The sequence below is a fragment of the Rhopilema esculentum genome, chromosome 7 (assembly GCF_057945365.1).
Source record: "Rhopilema esculentum isolate cy_ngs chromosome 7, ASM5794536v1, whole genome shotgun sequence".
Classification (NCBI taxonomy): domain Eukaryota; kingdom Metazoa; phylum Cnidaria; class Scyphozoa; order Rhizostomeae; family Rhizostomatidae; genus Rhopilema; species Rhopilema esculentum.
Window position 1 is genome coordinate 10,789,699 of NC_142821.1, and position 18,509 is coordinate 10,808,207.

An 18,509-nucleotide genomic window follows, 5' to 3' on the forward strand; every position below is an offset into this window, starting at 1 on the left:
CGGATAGCTTGGGTCTAGTGTAAGCACGTTTTCCTATCTGAAGTAGTTTTGATGCAGATTAAATTTATTCGGCACAGCGTGAACGGGATCTAAGTACAATCTACATAATAAATCGATGAAGATCAAATCATTACGCAAATGTAGAAATAAAAGGCATTCACATCAAAAGGTTTCACCTGACGCGGAGCAAAACATCAGACAAAATTGATACAAAGAAAGAAGACAGCATATGACGTACATTGAATTGATTAAAGAGGTTTGACAGAAAATGAAGCTGATTAACATGAGATTCCTGTATCCATAAACAAGAGGCAGGCTTCTTAATTGTAGATTTAGAAGAATGGCTTACATAAACATCGATGGGAAATTTAGAAAGACTTTTAAAAGAAAATTTGTTTAAAGAATGATAAGAGTGTGAATAAACAGTTAGAATGTAAAAGGCTTTTTCTTAGGAATGTGAGAGACCATGATCGCTTGTGCCTTTTGCAGGCAAGGCAAATTACAATAAAGAAGAGTAAGAGGAAGAATAAGGAGAAGAAGAAAAGAAGGAGACGAAGAAGAAAAAAAGAAGGAGACGAAGAGGAAAAAAAGAAGGAGACGAAGAGGAAAAAAAGAAGGAGATGAAGAAGAAGGACAAGAAGAATAAGAAGGAGGAGAAGAACAAGAAGAAGCAGAAAAAGAAGGAGAAAAAAGAAATTAAGAAGCAGAAAAAGAAGACGAACAAGAAGGAGACGAAGAAGGAGACGAAGAAGAAAAAGACGAAGAACAAGAAGAAGCAGAAAAAGAAGAAGAAGAAGGAGAAGGAGGAGAAGAAGGAGAAGGAGGAGAAGGAGGAGAAGGAGGAGAAGGAGGAGAAGGAGGAGAAGGAGGAGAAGGAGGAGAAGGAGGAGAAGGAGGAGAAGGAGGAGAAGGAGGAGAAGGAGGAGAAGGAGGAGGAGGAGAAGGAGGAGAAGTAGAAGAAGAATGAGAAAATGATGAAGTTGAAGAAGAGCATGAAGAGGAATGGAAAAGAGAAAAAAGAAAAATATGTTAAAAAACAGAGAAGAAAAATGAGTTTAGACAAAAGAAACAAAAAAGGAAAAAAGATAAGAAAAATAAAGGAATGAAGGAATAGAAAAAATGTAAGACAAGGAAGAATAGGAAGAAAACGAATTGGAAGAAAGTGAAGTAAAAGACAAAGGAAGATAAAGAAAACGAAAAATAGGGCCGAAAAAAGATGGAGTTGGCTAGAAAACAGGTAACAAATAAAATAAATCGTTAGAAAATTAATAGAATAGGAAGAAGAGAACACAAAAATGGCCAAAGAGAAGCGAAGTGAACATTGCAAAGAAGCATGCTCACAATACAGGAATTAATTACTTCAACACTTTCACTCGAAAAACTTTTTAATGGATTTCTGAGTGAAAACGTTGTTCTACAGAAACCTTTCAGTTCCAGTAAAGCCGTTTCAGAACATAATATTTTTAGAAACAAAATCAACACAAAAAACTTCTAACTTTCATAAAACTTCATCCAATATTTACTTTACATAGACTTAAATACACAGATATATAAAAGTAAGAAAATGTTATTTACATAGGTTCACACATTAACATGAAGATTGAATGGTTACAAAAATTATGGTTATTCTAATATATAATAGATTAATGCAAATAAAACTCTGTTTGGATAAACTTCGCTATAGTAAAGCAAGAACAGAAGTGGTTGGAAATAGGCCATTGCTAAAGAATAACAGCTTCTACAGTTATCATGTTCACCATTCGTTCTAGTCATTCTAAAGAGTTATCAAGAATGAAAACATTATCCGCGAGGGTCTACAACAGACGTGATCTTAACGATAATATGACCTTGACTTGACGTCATACGTTTTGTTGTTACATCCTCTTCCTTGATTATTTGATATAAGATTTCTGTAAGGGCCTTGACATTAACATTTTTACTTTTTGAAATTAACATATTTACTTTGTGATATTAACATACCGCTATTAAATTTACCATTAACCCATCAGTTCAGTTCATGCCTATTCTGAACAAAAATATTGTCAATCGTTGATCAATATGAATAACCATTGATTTTTGGCAAATATGACTTCTCAAATAAAGATAAATACACTGACCTCCTTAGTTCTTGGTCCTAAGAGGTCTAGCTATTTTTGCATAGCCATTATATTACTCAAAACTCTGCCATTTTGAATCAATATAGCGTAATAAAATGAGGGCGACATACATACACGGTTTGCAAATTGTTAAGGCAGTCAGGAGTTGGAAACTCTTTTAGGTAGAGAAATAGCCAAAGTTTTCAAAAGGGAAATTGAAAAGTCTCTGTTAATTAAAACACATAAAACACGCAAAAGTTTCTGTTCTTTACTGGTTACCGGTATATAACTTTGACAGAAATTTTTAACTGGTTTTTTAGTTGGAGGCACCGGTAAACAGAAATGCTGGATAATCTCTTATTTGACATTTCCAGTTCAGCACAAATATCTTAGAAAGGGCTTCTGATATGTAATAAGTGTAAATGAGCTGCCTCAAAATATCAGAACCCCGAGGTGATAAAATTATAACTTAAAGTAGTTGCCAAAACATAATCAACGTCTTAGTTATGTTTCAAAGAAGCTGAAGTTTACCTGACATTTAAACATTACGAGAGTCCCTTGCAAAATTTAAAACTCGTAGTCCGTGATTCGGCATCACTCTGGCTGTGTAGTACTTAACTACATCGGATCCTTGATTTTCATTTATTTTAATTCCATTTCAAAGGTAGACGCGAAGAAGCAGCTTGGCCAGGTCATTCCCTTGATTGTTCGAAGCGGCACATGTGTACATTCCAGCGTCCGCCAGTGTGACGTTAGGTAGCGTCAGTCGTAAGCCATATGGCCTAGTTTCATCGAGAATGAAGGGACTGTTTTTATGATGAAACCATTCGCTAACGTGGAAGGTTGTGTAGTATTTGGGACTGATATATTTGAATGGGATCTTCGCCCACTTTTTGGGGTTTTTTACGTCCGGGAAAATTGTCCGCAGTGCAAATTGCTTCTCTACCGGATATGACCACTTATACCACGACACGTAAGGGAGGACTGCCGAAGTCAATTCGAGGCATTCTAGTGATACACTTTCACCAACTTTAGCCTTGATATAGTTTTCTTTCTTGTAAGTTGTCACTCGTGGAGGGCCACCTTCTCTGCTTCCTGAAACGGACAGAAAAGGTTTTGAAACCCTTTATATTTGCTATTAATGTCAAGAAAAAGTTGTGTGGTCATACCACTAAAAGGTTAAATTTGTAAATTCTTAGGGTTTTGAAATAGCAACTAGCAAATAACAAATAGAACAAATAGCAAATAAAGAACAGATAGGTAGAACTGCAAGCAAGATTAATTTCAGTTTGCTAATTCTGATGGTTGTCTTGAAGTATTGTTTAAATTTTGTTTTTTATTTCACCGAGCTGGGGCCAATAACTTAGTGGTATTTAGTTGACCTATTCAATTTTTTTCAAACTCCTGACATGCAATTAGAAGGTATTTTAAAGTTTTATTATAATTTTCATCTTCCTCCATAAAATTTTGCTAAATCGCTGCATCTACTAACGAACACCTTACTATTAAAAGCTGACAAATAAACACTGCCAGGGGGACCACAAGAAAAAGTGAAAGCAGTCATTTTTTCGATTTTTATAATTTGGCTCTTCTCACATTTTGCTTGAATTGTTTCTGTAATTGCAAAAAATGTATGCACATACAATTACTCAAATATTTTTGCAGTAGACCAAGTATATAGGAGCACTTTGTTCCAATACTATTTTTGCCGTTAAATATATTGTCTTTTTTCTAGGATTTCGCATCAAAACATGAGCTTGATGTTAATTTTCAGTGCCTTTTTTTAAATGCGATGTTTTTCTTTTTTGAACACTGCGTAATTACTTTATCAAAATAACTTGACTTACGAGGCATGTTTAAGGTGAAACTAAATGAAATCCACCCAAAGCTATTGTTGACCACACACGTATAATTGGCAGCATCTTCGAGTGTCAGTTTTCTGATTCTCAGCATACGGTTGCTGAAATCAATTCTCCTTCGTTCCTTCTTCAAAGGTTTCCCATTCTTCAGCCATGTGTATCGCATTGGTACATCGCTTTTCCCCTCACATCGGAATCGCACTGTCTGTCCCTCGTGCTTGACGGTAAATTGTTGTCGTTTCATGACGTCGATGTCGTAGAATCTCGGTGCAAGCCCAGGAGTTTCTATAAAGGAGGAGGAATTACTCTCCTAAGTTTTGTTGGCCTTATAGCATAAGCAAAACAGCTCCGTAGCCACTAATGCGCTTGGGATTGGGGGCTTAAGTCCCCCAAAAAACCTTTTTCCAATGAGCAAACCCTTTTCGTCCTGCTGTTTATAAGCAAAGGAAATTCTACTTTGGGAATGGGAGCAATGATATTCTTAGCAGAAATAAAAGTCACTGGCAAGATCAAATTTTTAGAGACCCTTAGATAATGCAACAATTTCTTTTAAAACAAAAAACACTCATTCTCTATTTAAATAACAATATATTTATGCCCTTAATAAGAGCAATGGAAAAAATAAAGTCTAAAATCTATTGTAAGGGGAATCTAAGTCCCCCTTGCATGCACCTACAATTTACTTTTCTCTTTAAAATGACACATGAAATAACTCTGCATAGGATAAAATAATAAATATAGAAAAAATAGCATTCAGAATATAAAGTCCAAAATTAATTTTGCTTTGCAAACTTTCACGAAAAGAGGAACCATGGTGCACATTGATGGTAACTAAAATGGTAATTACAATGTTAATTGTAATTAAAATGGTATTCTAAGAAAGAAGCTTGAGAAATTTGCCATTAAGTGCCTTTTATTATTTTCTAATTGTCACAACCTGTAACAACCTCTTCAAATGCAAACAAAATCAACGAACCTTTTATTTTCAGCGGAAACGAGAATGAGAGGTTGCCATATTTATTGGAGACCAAGCAAGTATACACCCCAGCATCCCTTGCGCGAATCCTTTGTATTCGTAGGAGAGTCCCTTCGTTTTTGACGTTTACTCTGAAACGCCTTTTGAAATTATGCCCATTGATGAACCAGTTATAAGTTATCGGCCATGCCCCGATCGCCTTGCACGGGAGATCAAGGTCGTACCCTTCAGTGTGAACTTTGTCTGCCAAATGCCTCATTACTTTTGGTGACGTGAATGAAGGACTGTACGATTTTCCTAATATAAAAGTCTCGATTGCTTCGTAGTCTTTATCTGAAAAAAAAAATAACTAATGAAACGTTTTAAAGACCAGTTTTCACAATAATAGCGACGATTATGCAGTTGTGAAGGATAATGAAGGCTTTTCTAACTGTGTTTCTAGAACAGAAATTTTTGTAGTTTCCTTGACCCATTTCTTTTGAATTTTGAACAATAATAGCATTTTTTCTGTGGGCTGCTGCACTGAGTATCTAATGTCCAGTCTAAATATCTGTATATATATATATGGAAATACTTTAAGATTCCAAAATTTGTTTAAAATTTTTAAGAAGGTTGCCAGTTCAGCCTGTGTTCCAGACCCCTAGCTTTAATGGCTGGACAAACGAAGAATCAGTTAAGTGTATGCCCATTGCAGCCATGAGGTTTAATTTCGCAAGAAAGCTGCATTAGAATACATTGCTGTAAGGCTATAAATATTGAACTGCATCGATCGTTGTTGTCCCGCCCCTACTGCTTCCGTTGCGTGATATGAGAAATCGTCATAACGTTAAATATTGCGCTCAGAGAACATCGCAAGCAGAGAATATAGTCTTAAAATGACGTAAACTCGCCATCGCTGATGTGAATTCTTTCTTTTTCATTACCTTTAGGTATCCTGCTATGCTTTTAGAGAAATTCCCATACAGTGAATATGGGAAACTTTTATTGGAGATATAGGAAGGCCACTCTCAAGTCTCCCTTGTTTGATGACTCAGGGGTGACCGGGGGAGAATTTCCTCCACAGTATATATCTTTCCGCTTTCTCACGGTAGAAAGCTCCGGGTATTACCGTTTGATTTTATCACTGAAACAGCTGACCGTACGAGCAAACATGAAGGAAGTACTATAGTTGGGAAAAGGCAGGGGAAGAAAAATTTCGTGCAATTTCTGTTTCCTAATTCTGGTCTCTGTGCATAAGGAAATCGATCTTTTAAATGAACAAATGCTAAATGAGTTAGCTGGAAAGGGTACTGAATGAACGTAAGCCCTGAATAAAACAATAAATCAATCCTTTGCCTCTACATGGGAAGGTAGTGTAAAGAAAGAACTGGAAACCTCCTTTGTCTGGATTTCAAGGCTGGCATGCATAATCCTCGATGGTGCCAGGTTTTTCGATGGAATATTGTAGTAGGAAATATAGATTTGTGCTTTCTTTTAAGTAATTTTTTTCTATTTTCAGCGAGTAATTGTCTGTGAATTATCAGTCCTCATATGACAGGCTGCCAGGTAATTGGGCCTAGAATAGAATCATTTTGAATTTTGCCCCAACAAGGTTGCCAGTTCTTTTCCACATATTCTTTAATTACTTTGTATCAGTTTCCATTTGAAACCTTGACTTTGAACTGTCGATGAGTGGCAGATAAAATTGAGGCAGGGAGGGGGACAATTTTTCACTAACACAGCTCTGCTTTTGATAAAAAGCCCTTCTGATTAGCATCTACTGTAAATGCCCATTTCTTTATGTAACTAGATCAACGCTAGAGCAAAAATGAATGTAAAAAGTCAGTAAACTGATGCTATTTAACGAAGCAGTTAGCTCTCGAAAAGGGCGTTTCTCATTTTGGAAGGGCGTGGCAACAAGTGATTTCTCCACCTTGCGAAAAGCCTTCAAAATGCAATTTTTGATTCCGCTGCTGCAGGAAATGACAAAAATTTGGTTAGTGAAGAGCGATATTTTCACATAGGACATGCTTGGAACCTTTAAATGAATGACCAAATGAAATATTTGCTCATAATGTTTGCGAACGGTTAAGGAATGCTTTTCCTTAATACGTGGGAGGAAGAACTGACCAAAATGATTGACTCAAATTGGTTTCCAACAGTTGAAGCCTAAGAGAAATATATCCACATTTCCTGTGTCATAAATCAACTGGATTGATAAAGAGCCTGAAATAGAAACATCACTGCTTTTCCAGGAGCACTTGGCAAGCAAAAACAGCCAAAGGACATTTGTATGTAGTGAGAAGGAAATCTCTACAAATGTTCTTAATTAAGAACTACATATATCTGCTTCACGTTTTTTACTGCAAGAAAATGTGAATGAGTTGCGCCACCAAAGCAGGACTCGGACCCGCGCCAGCCGAATTGTATGTCGTTGCTTTACCCGGTCACGATTCAAAACCAAGCCCAAAGACGTGCCACTTGCCTAGACATCATGGAGTATGGACAGGTAGTTGTAGCCCTGTAATTTTGCAAAAAACTTGAAGAATTATTTACCAGTCCAGCTTATTTTGTTCGGTTTTGGCCCCCACCCACTTTTTCTCTCTGCGGTGCTTACCACCCATACCACCTCCTTTTTCAAGAATAGAGAAAGCAGTCTATCGAAACTGACTAGGGATTCGAGGGATTTTGTAATTACGAGGGATTTCCAAAGCAAAGAGTGATTGTTTTTACCAATTATCATCAGAAAGCTTAGGTAAAAAATTTTAATTTTACACACAGAGATGCTAAACGATCATCTTGCTAGTGGTTGTATAATAAATCTAGTTGTCCTATGAAAAATGCGAGCAGCTGCAAAATGTCAGTTCTGAGACGTGCTAAGATGATTACCTGCGAAGGCTATATATGGCCCAGATCATGGCATATGCTACTTCATATTGCAAAGCGTAAACATTGATAGAAAATACGTTAAGATAACAAAGTTGTATGGCTTTCTCACTTTGTTAAATGACTAGAGAAAGTCAGGCTAGATTGCTTGCGGAAACACTTCAATCTTGGCTGCACTAACTGGAATGTGTCATGCGGGATAAAAAAGCTCAGGTTCTTTAATAATTTGGTATCCTATAACAAAGTTTAACAGTATCATTTTTGGTATCTATATCAGTTACCTCAAACAGCCATAAATAAAATGTATTTATACAAAGTGTGACGTTTATCTGCAAATAGGTCATGGTCTATTTGCAAAGCCTTCTAATCAATGCTGCAAACCAATATTCTAGGCCCTGTGTTACATCAGAGGTACACGCCAAAAATGACTGAAGACTCATTTCTCAACTTACGCAAACCATATTTTTGAAGGAAAGTGATAAATATGCGAGGCTAGACGCATTTTAATCAACGCCCACCCGCCACCGCCCACCCGCCACCGCCCACCTACCACCGCCCACCTACCACCGCCCACCTACCACCGCCCACCTACCACCGCCCACCTACCACCACCCACCTACCGCAGCCCATCAACCCCCTAGTTGAAGTCCTTTATAACTGCTAGACTCGAACGAAACAAACAGGATTGCAAATGACTTTACCCATGCTAGATTTAAAATTTGAAGCTAAAGTGTTCAAACTGCAACGATAGAGCTAAGTTTCCATTTGGAACGTTTCCTTTACTTTTGAAAGTGATCATCAGTTAGCTATATTATTGAGCGAAAATTCGACATAGCATTTTCGAGGGAAATTTGCTGCAGGGGCAAGCTTTCGTTTATATAAAGAGCAGGACAATAGCCTATTGTTTGAAACAATGGAGGTCACTGGTGCTGGAGGGGCAATTGCCCCTTAGTTTGTATTTAAACGAAGGCCCTGAAATTCAACGACACCTCCTTTGTGATAACCTGCTGGTAGTACATTTAACACAATATACTTTTATGTTTTTCTTTCCCTGTTGATCATTGGTTGGAACCTAAATCAAGTTGTTCACACACATTTTAGTAGTGTTGCATAACAAATTACATAAGAAATAAATCCGCAAATGATTTATCGATAGGGAACTTTGTACCTTGCGAGAAGCTGCATTCATAACACGCTAGTTTCAGCAGAAAGATTGATAGATTTAGATGAATGGGACTTAGCTGTTATGCTAAGTTCTTTGATGGGGCTTAGTTGTTTTACAAACTGATTAAAAAGGCCAGTGCATTATCAGAACCTAAATACCAACACTTTCGAAGTTATTTTTTCAATTCCAACCTCTATCCAACCCCTTGGGGTGTGAAATCGGTAGAATGGAAGTAGAGTCTTTGAGTCATTTACAGGCCTACAACTATTATTTCCATTACGCCGATAACAATGAACTTCCTTAAGCAACAGAGCACAGACATAGTCTTCATGGCCTTTTTCTTGATATATATATAGTCTATTTAGACTACATCAGGCATGGCCTATATATTCTACAAAGCCTATGTAACTGAATTCGTCCGTGCTGCCCTTATCTGCTTACCACAAACATGATGGGCCGCATCCTGCACTGTATTGAGAAGCTTGAAGTTAAAATAGAACTACTTTTTTTAGGATACAGTATGGAACACTTTATCACCACAGTTGCTACAGGACTCGAGCCCATCCATTCACAGAAAATTTAGGTACTTCATATAACTGAATGACAACGTCAACGTTTGATAGCGAGACTATACGTGTACAGTGTAGCGTGACAGTTAGGACTCGGGGCTGGTTAAATAACTAGTTGCCGTGACGTAATACTGAATTGGCAGTGACGTTCTGGCAGCAGATTATGAAAGAAAGAAATTGTTTCGCATTTGAAGATTATAGTTTTGATAGGAGCATAGGATCCTGTAGCTAAGTCAACAAAGGTATCAACTATGTTGTTGTAATCGCTCTTAACTGGGGGCAAGAAGAGACCATAATAAATGCCCCCTGTGGCAAATGGTACCCACTTTTTGCATTTTTGATAGCCAGTGGCCAAATATTTTTATATTGTTACCTGAGAGTGCGCTTGGCAGTGCATGAACCCGAAAAATTTAGTGAATCCTCTTGGTTGATCTTTAAACAGTTAACACCAGAGCTATGAATTCATTGAAATCAAACCAGGTTGTAAACTTGATGAAGTTATGATCTACTCAATATCATACTTATTGATAGTACCGACATTAGCTGTTTTAAGCGCCCGGGTCCGGTTTGAAGCGGTAAAGCAGGTTGCATTCTATAATTATGCCGTATGGCTCTGTTTGAAGCGGCACTTACTTAGCGACCAGTAGGAAGAATCACCTGTAGAAGAAGGAAATGCATGTAGTCCAGTCTTAATGCCGGATGTGTCTTTGTAGAAGCCTGTAGGTCTGCCGCCATTTGAAATGCTTTCTTGATATCTAGTCGGCTTTAGCTAAGCATAAAATTTTCGATAGCATTTTGTAGCAAAATTTCCTTTTACCTGCGACCACCCCCTCCAGATAGGCTTAAAATGTATTTCAGAATAGTGTTTATGCTCATTTCTTGCAATCGTTGCAACGCTGTACTAATTTTAGGCAAACTTAGTAATTTTAGGCAAACTTTGCTCCATTTAATTAATCCCATCCAAAAAATAGAGTTAGTTATTTTATGGGGCACCCTAGACCTTGAGACCCTGGGGCAATTTGCCCCCTTGCTCCATCTAGGCGGTCTTGCTGGTATCTATAACCGACTATCTTCTTCTTGGTAGGATATAATACTATTTTCTTTTGAATTTATCCCTACTGTCAGACTCAAAACCCCAGGTGAAAATCTCAACGTTTTTAGTAGGTGGAAAACTTTTCTATAACAGAAACAAAGCTGATTTAATCATAGAAAACTGAAAAATTTTTGGCATCCAGATCGGTAAAAACAAAATAGAAGAAAACTTGATAGGATCTAAAAGAGATTTGGCCAAATAACAAAGTTCAAGGTATACTCTTACAAATTTTCCACAGATCAAACCAATGGTGACCCAACTGTCAAAAGGGCATTTGTAATCGCCTGTGAGCCAAACAGATATCCGTCTTAAGCTCCAGGTAACTTCATTAGGAACCTGAGCTATATTTATAACAATACATCCGTATAAACATTCAGTCGCTGTGTATAAATTCAGATTACATTATAAATTTATGTTGGTTTTGCTCTTCAATTATCATTTCCAAAGGAATATCATACAGGCCAACGTCGTTAGCGAACAGTTTAAAAACTGCCTCTTTAAAAGGATTGCCTTCTGGCTCCAATGAATGTCTATGTTCGAATTTATCAACAATTGGCGATCAAAAGTGTTTTCAGATTTGTTTTAGATAGTGCTTGCTCATTTTCCAGAGGAAAGAAACGTAAACACGTTTTCTTCTCTGAACACTAAACACTTTTCTGTCACTTTTCTTTAGGTTTTTTTCTTAACCATAGGTATTACACTCTAGCATTGTTTATTAAGAGGAAATTTCATACTTTTTCCATAAACTGTTGTTTTTTTCTGCATCTGTTTCTTTATTTACGATTCTTTGTTAGAATTCGTTTGATTCGTTTCTTTATTAGTAGCTCTATCCTTCACGATATTCAGACTGTAACATTTAAGTTTATGGCACGTTTGAATGAAATATGGTAAATGTTGCGAAAAATGAAGCCACATTACGTTAAAAAGTGAGGGAAAGCTTCCCCTTAGAAATCAATTCGCGAATTTACCTCATATAGCATGGATGCCTCATTATCACATCGCTCGACCTCGCTCACGTGTGGAATTTAAATAAAGCACTGGCTTCACTGAATCGAGATTGTGAAATCTGTAATATTTCGTAACACAAAGAAGATAAAAATAAAATGTAACATTTTTGAATTTCAAATAAAAGGAGAAAATGACTCTGTTATTGTATATCTTTAAGCTAGCAAAGTCAGGCGGGATTCTGTGGTGGCCGTCGCGTCAAATCTAAGGCGCCGTACAGCGACAATATCACTTGGAAGAGGGCTCGAAAAAGAGTTTCATACCACAAGATTTCAAAGAATCCATCGAAACTGGCCTGAGAGTCATCTATGTCACGTTGTATTCGTCCATCCCCAACACCGCGGATTAACTGAAGTCCTAGGACAGAGGTGCTTAGGAAAAACAGGATCTATTAAAAGACACTTCTAACCACATTTTTAGATACACTGATTCCCTCGTAGTAACCACTTATGCAACCGATACAGCGATCAACGTCTTTTAACCTTTTCACTCAAATATTTTTTATTATCATTCATTTGTGCCACACTAAGAGATTATATCTGTAAACATGCAAACTATCAGGGCTACAAAGGACTCGGTTTCCTTCTTCTGAGATAATCCACCCGATAGATCTTGAATAGCCAAATCCTGAAGATGCTATCCATAATTTCAGACTTTAGAGAAGATAGATGAAATTCTTAATTTTTTTGAAGTGAAAATATGTTTACAGCTAAATATCGACGAGAAAACCACAACATCTTCTGGAGCTTAAATGCTAGGTTGGGTTCAAGCAGTTACAGGCTGAATTTGCCGTCAAGCAGTTACAGACTGGTTGCAAACAAACATTGTCACGACGGGGTTCATTTGTGGAATCATTGGGACGATAGATCAAATGAATTACTCTTTCTTCTTTCGTCAACAAAGCAAAGTGCACCGTGTAGCATAAATGAACTTTGACTTTACCACATAATCTGACAGAGTATCAATTTAATGTTGGTTTTACAGTTTTTAACCGAGGCACCGTATTAAATAATGACGGCTCGAACTGTCGTGTGTCAGGACTATGCTGTTGAAATGCTTAAATGGCAGCTTTATTGTACATGCGAATAAGAAAGTTGTTGAGCTATATCCACGATTAATTTTCTCGAAGCGATGCTTTAACGATGTTGAAAAATTGTTGTATCTTGTTCAGTTCATGACTTGAAGGTAAAGGATTTGATACAACTTTTTCGCAAAACATTCTCCATGCAAGAGGTCAAAATAGTCCGTGCGAGTTTAAATTTGACTAGTGTTTTAGGTCACGTTTCTTGAATGGCGATGAAATGCGAAACAAAGCTGTCTATAGTAAATTTATTGAATCATTTCCTGGGTTTTAATTCCCAAAAGCAATCAAAGTAGAAACTGTAAAAGAATATTTGCAAATGATATTTGCAAATTGTCACCAGCACTGGAGGAAAAAGCCATTATCCTTGACCCAAAGAAAAAATCTGGCATTTCGAGATCATTGCAGTTACGTTGCCAGCTTTGACAATAGACAATATGAGGTTTTCCCCGAAGATGTCATTGCCTAAACCATAGAACCATTTTGAGGCAAGCCAAGGGCAACAGTCAAACCCCTTATTATATCAAAGGCAAGTGTGGATGTGGTTCGTGTTATGTTTCTAGATTTACACTGCTATTTCTCCTTTTCGGGTCAATGAACTTTGCGCTAAGCAAAGGGCAGCTTTTGGGGATAATTATGTTGTGTGATGTTGGACAAACGGTGGACGAAAGGTGGATTTCTGCTACAGAACGTAGCGATGTTTGCTGCCTTAAGTGCGATAAAGCGTTTATGTAGCAGGATCAAAACACATCTATTTGTGGACGTTGAAACAACACTATCTCGGGAAAATAACAGCAATGATTTATTATCTTGTGTTGTTTTTGCTTATCCAAAACAGCTTTACTCGGCTTGCTCCCTATCTAATCAATTCTAATTCGATATCATTAGCAAACAAGTTTGGATTAAAAAGACTTAAGAGCTTGAATTTCGAGTTATTTAAGACACAGGGATTGAATTTTTCATTCGAACAAAGATAGTGAAGCATTTACAAGGTACACGATATCCTCGAATGACGCTGGTTGTTGAATGAGAAAAACAACCTTCATTATTTTCTACAACGCTCAAAAGTTTTTTGACAACTCCTAACACTGTTTGCGATTTTAAGACCGTATTAGATTAGATTTTTCTCTTATATCACATCAAAATTCACCACAAATGAAGTATTTCAGCCCACACAATTCTATTGACAGAAGAAGTGTCATTGTGGCAATCACAATATAACATATCAAGAAGTCACGTTTGCTAAATAAATTTGGTACTGTTAACGAAAAATTATTGAGCTATGACTTGTAAAAACCAGAGGAAATTATCAATCTTGACTTACCGTAAGCGATTAGAGAGCAAAACGTTGACATCAAACAAAGTACTTTGAAACCAAAAGCACCCATTTTCTTCTTTTGATAGTAAATCTAGAATGACGAGTTGTTTGCTGTTCCTGGTCCGTATAGCGACATGTGCAACTGTCAAACTTTGATTGACAAGGGCTGTTTAAGTACGTACTAACGGAGCGGAAGAGTCATGTCACGCAGGAGTGCAAACACTTCGTTTAGGGGCTTAACGAATCTATCAATGAACTGCTTGAGAGCGGGGGGCGTTTGCCGAACGTCAAGTCATGCAGCGTGAACCTAGCAACGTAAGATCCGGGAGAGGAAAGGTGTGCTATCATCTCCATTGCATTCCTCACGATATACGCTCCTTTTTTTAACAACAGTCTGGCTGCTTTTATTTTTTTCGAAAACTTTAGTTTTGATTGTTCTTAATTTTTTACCGTATTATGAAAGTGTAAGCATTGCAATAACTAGCTAGTGTGCTCCGCGGTGTGCTCTAGGGCCCTCTAGTGGATGTTCAGGTCCTCCTTGGCCAACAAAGTGGTTGATATATCCATTTTTTGTCAACAAGTTTGAAAATTCGCCGAAAAAGCACCTTATCTTTGTTTTTGAGATGAAATCTTGACGAGGGTTTCACAAAATCTTTGTTCTTTATTTGTTCTTAGCTTTTGACGAATTTTGAGCTTCGTGTTCTTATAAAATTATGCTTATAAGAAATAGTGTAGATGTTCTGAACAGAACAAGTTACGAACAGAACAAATGTCCTGGCCAAAATGCAAACTTTGAAGGTCATATCACTGAGAGCACAATGGTATTCCTCTACACAAAGAATGAATTGAGACCACTTTACTACTGCCCTTCCAAAGTCTGTAGTTTAAAGAAAAAACTTTTTAGAGGAGGCATTAATATATTCCGCTTTAATCTTTATATAAGGCATCTGACATCGAGAATCTAAAAGAGATCTATTATATGAATTCTGTTTCTGGACATATTTGTGGCCATACCCTTTGGAGGATTGTACTCCCAAAATACCTCCGAGTGTTAGCTGCAGGGCCCACGCCATCAGGGGCCGGGGCGGGCATTGCCCCCCATTTTTTGTGAAGCAGGTAATTTCAAAGCCCCAATAAAAGGTGATAGAAGCCTAAGCCACCGGCCACAACCTTTGTTCGCCTCCCTCATTTTTCAAATTTGTTGCCTGGGCTCTGTGCCTGGGCCCTGAGCCTGCAGTAACTCAAGCGATTAAGCTCTCAAACCCCGTCCTCTAATTCAACTCTGTCCCGTCCACCAACTTTAATGTAATGAATAAACTATGAAATCATCCGTTTTATGATCAAGTGGTCGCAAGAACATGGTGCTGACCGTAAACAAAACATTAAGCATTTAACCAATAAACACTTGTTGAGATTGATTAAAAGTTACTGTGTTCTTTCAGATAATATACAGTTGAATCCCCTGAAGTTGTACCCTAGATATCTTAGACTCATGCTGATTTTCAATTCCCATTGGAGATTCCTCCTTAAACCCCCCCCCCCCCCAACGCCCAACCCCTTTGAAGGTCAGACTTAGTGGGATTCATCTGTAGTTCAGTTTTGTCGATGTTGAAGATACGGTGACCTTATTAGTGGTATGTTCCAAGGAGGGTATAGCTTGATGTAAGCCAACAAAGGTACAGATTGGTCTTAACCAATCAAATCAAAGAACTTCTGTTGTCATGTCAGCATTTAATCAGCACTTTAAACGATTGTAAATGTAACTGCAATCTATATAGCCACCCTAGAAAACAAGCAAATATTTTTTCTGATAATAACCACAAATGTGAGCGTAGGATGAATTCCGAGTAAATTGAATTTCAGCTACTTGACACTTTTGGTGTTCAATGGAATCTAATCCACTGCAAATATGTTGACTTGGTTTGCAAAGCAAAGTTTGATGTAAGTATTTTTTTCAATTAGTGAAATGTTTGCTTGTTCTACGAATTTATTATCAGCTGCTTTTAAGGCATTGTTCCTTCTTATGGCTTGCACTTTAAAATGAAGAACAGTTGAAATGTCGAGAATTTTCTTTTGAACTTTGATCTAAAAGATTAACTGTGGCCTAAGAATATTTGAAGAGCCACTGGTGAAAAAGATCCTTGGCATGCCAAAAATAGGCGCACGTGCAAGTTTATTGTGGCCTGGGGCACTAACAAACAGGAACCGAGATTGCAAAAACACATAATTTTGTCTCTAAAGGCACATTTTTTCTAGCAGCCAATACAAACAGATTAAAAAGCTTTCAAGTTCAGAAGATTGTCCAAGTCAACCTCTACTTCTTGTGTGAATGTAGTATTCAAAACGTCATTTGGGCCTGTCTAGAAAGAGGCAATGGAGGTGTCCTAGGCCCCTGAGAAAGAAGGGTTCATGTTATTGGGTTGAAAAATCCGCAAAACCGTTTAAAAATCGGCCGAAAGTCGCAACCTCAAGTGCATGCAAGTCCCAAGGCGGAAAACTATTGCCAATATATAGGCCACACGTAGTGGAGCCGCGAGCCTATTATATGTCCCAAAGAAGGACACTTTAGTAAAGGTATAAAATTAAAAGTTAAAATAGAAGTAAAAGTCGCTTAAATTTATATTTTGACTAACATTATTTTATTTAAGACCTAGCTCAAAAATAAGAACCCTTTTCTCAAATCTCTCTTTAATCAATAAACGAAATCACATTATACCCCTCTCTGTGGTGGCACCTAGTCCCTCGCTCCCACCATTGATTGCGAGGACGAAATCAATTCTTGACATTCTTCGTACACACCCTTGGTTTACTTACATCAGATAAAAAATATGTTGAACTTAATGCATTGCATAAATTCTTTTGATATCATTCAAACGCACGTAGTTCTTATATTCCAGTTTATCTCCGTTGCATTCAAGTCGATCATGATGGGGATCTCTGCCATAAACACAAAAAAGGAATTGAAGAGTTAAATAAGATGTTATATTTCCATCCATCGTGCCTCAACCACAACTAATACTAATCAATGAGATATCGATGCTGGCCAAGTGTCATCTGGTGAAATAATAACTTGCGTTCTAAAAGTAGCATCTTGTGGTCCTGTAGTAAGGCGCCTTATAAAGCAAACAAACTTGTAAGCTTAGTTCCTTTTATAAAATCTTCATTCATAATAGCCGGCTAAGGGAAGGTCAGATCAAGGGTAGAAAGGGCATCAAACAAGGGGGACTGGAGCATAGCAAGATATAACATGTAACTGAGGCGGCAATAACATGATCTACAAGATTTGGCTTTGATCAACTGTGTCCAAATTCATTAACTTGCAGCCAATTTGCTAATTTATTAGAATAACGTATATGATAAAGTTGCATTATACATCAAGCGTTTAGAGTTTCCCAGATATCAGCTAGCCAAATAACTCTAGACTTGAAGTAGTTCTTTTGCTATTTGTAATAGCAAATATAAAGATTTCCCAGTTGGCGCTCATCTTTTGTTATGAGCACCCATTAAGGATCTTACATTATCTTTTTCAAGTCATCGCCATTCCAAAGTTTCTCGTCTTCTTTTGCTGCCCACAAAAAGATCACGATTTATTTGCAATCCGCATGTCCACACGCGTCCTCGACTTCTACGATTGGCGTATCTTTGAGAGGAGTGATATGGACTTGATTAACTATTCTACAATTTAATAATGCATACATAATAATGAACTTTGTACCAATTTACTACTTTATTTTTATTTCGATATATAAAGGCAATAAACTCTGAAAGTGCCTCTAACAATTATATTCGATTCTTTATATTATTTTTTTTTACATTAAAGAACATATCATTTGTTTTGAATGGGTAACATATAGCGAACTGTATCAATAAAGACTTTTCTTTTTACTTGCACCGGGCATCGCTTCTTTTCTTACCATGAAATTTTGGAAAGCAAACTAAATTAAAACAATTCCTTGAAAATGCTGGAAAGAAACAGCTAGAGCATTAATTTTGAATGCTGTCAGTGCGACATAGACATGTCTGTATGGGCATTGTCAGATATGAAGACATTCTTTGGTTCCATTTTTGTGAAAACCTTTTAAAGTGCCTCTATCTATCATGAAAAATATCAACCTACATGAAACAAGCTTCTCATTACGTCACAATCACTCCCTTTAGTATAGATCTAGATTTTCTCAATGGAATTTTAAAGGTCATTGGCAGCTAGAACCAAGAACAAAGGAGATATATTTTGGAGCACTTTCTCCACAGCGACATCCTAGGCCTAAATCCAAACTGATCTCAGTGCAATTATGCGATGGTCTATGTCCTGGTTTTCAAGATAAGCCCATTGACAACATAAAGTAGCGAATGCTAATTAAAGAATGATAAGACTGTACGAAAATAGAACATATACGGAGGTTAAACTGAGCTGTTTCGTTGCTACGTGCATAAGAAAAGAAGCTGACCACAAGATTTAGAACCGGTAGGACACTCCATATT

General features: G+C 37.3%; 1 protein-coding gene across 1 annotated transcript; it reads right to left on the bottom strand.

The window, feature by feature from the left end:
- Positions 1-1,475: 1,475 nt before the first annotated feature.
- LOC135683420 (contactin-5) lies at positions 1,476-14,189 on the bottom strand. Its single transcript, XM_065198666.2, has 4 exons — positions 14,034-14,189; positions 4,932-5,264; positions 3,944-4,240; positions 1,476-3,191 (listed from the first exon to the last, which is right to left on the bottom strand). Exons 1-4 carry the CDS (start codon positions 14,095-14,097, stop codon positions 2,755-2,757), a joined length of 1,131 nt encoding a protein of 376 aa, XP_065054738.1. The 5' UTR covers positions 14,098-14,189; the 3' UTR covers positions 1,476-2,754.
- Positions 14,190-18,509: the final 4,320 nt, after the last annotated feature.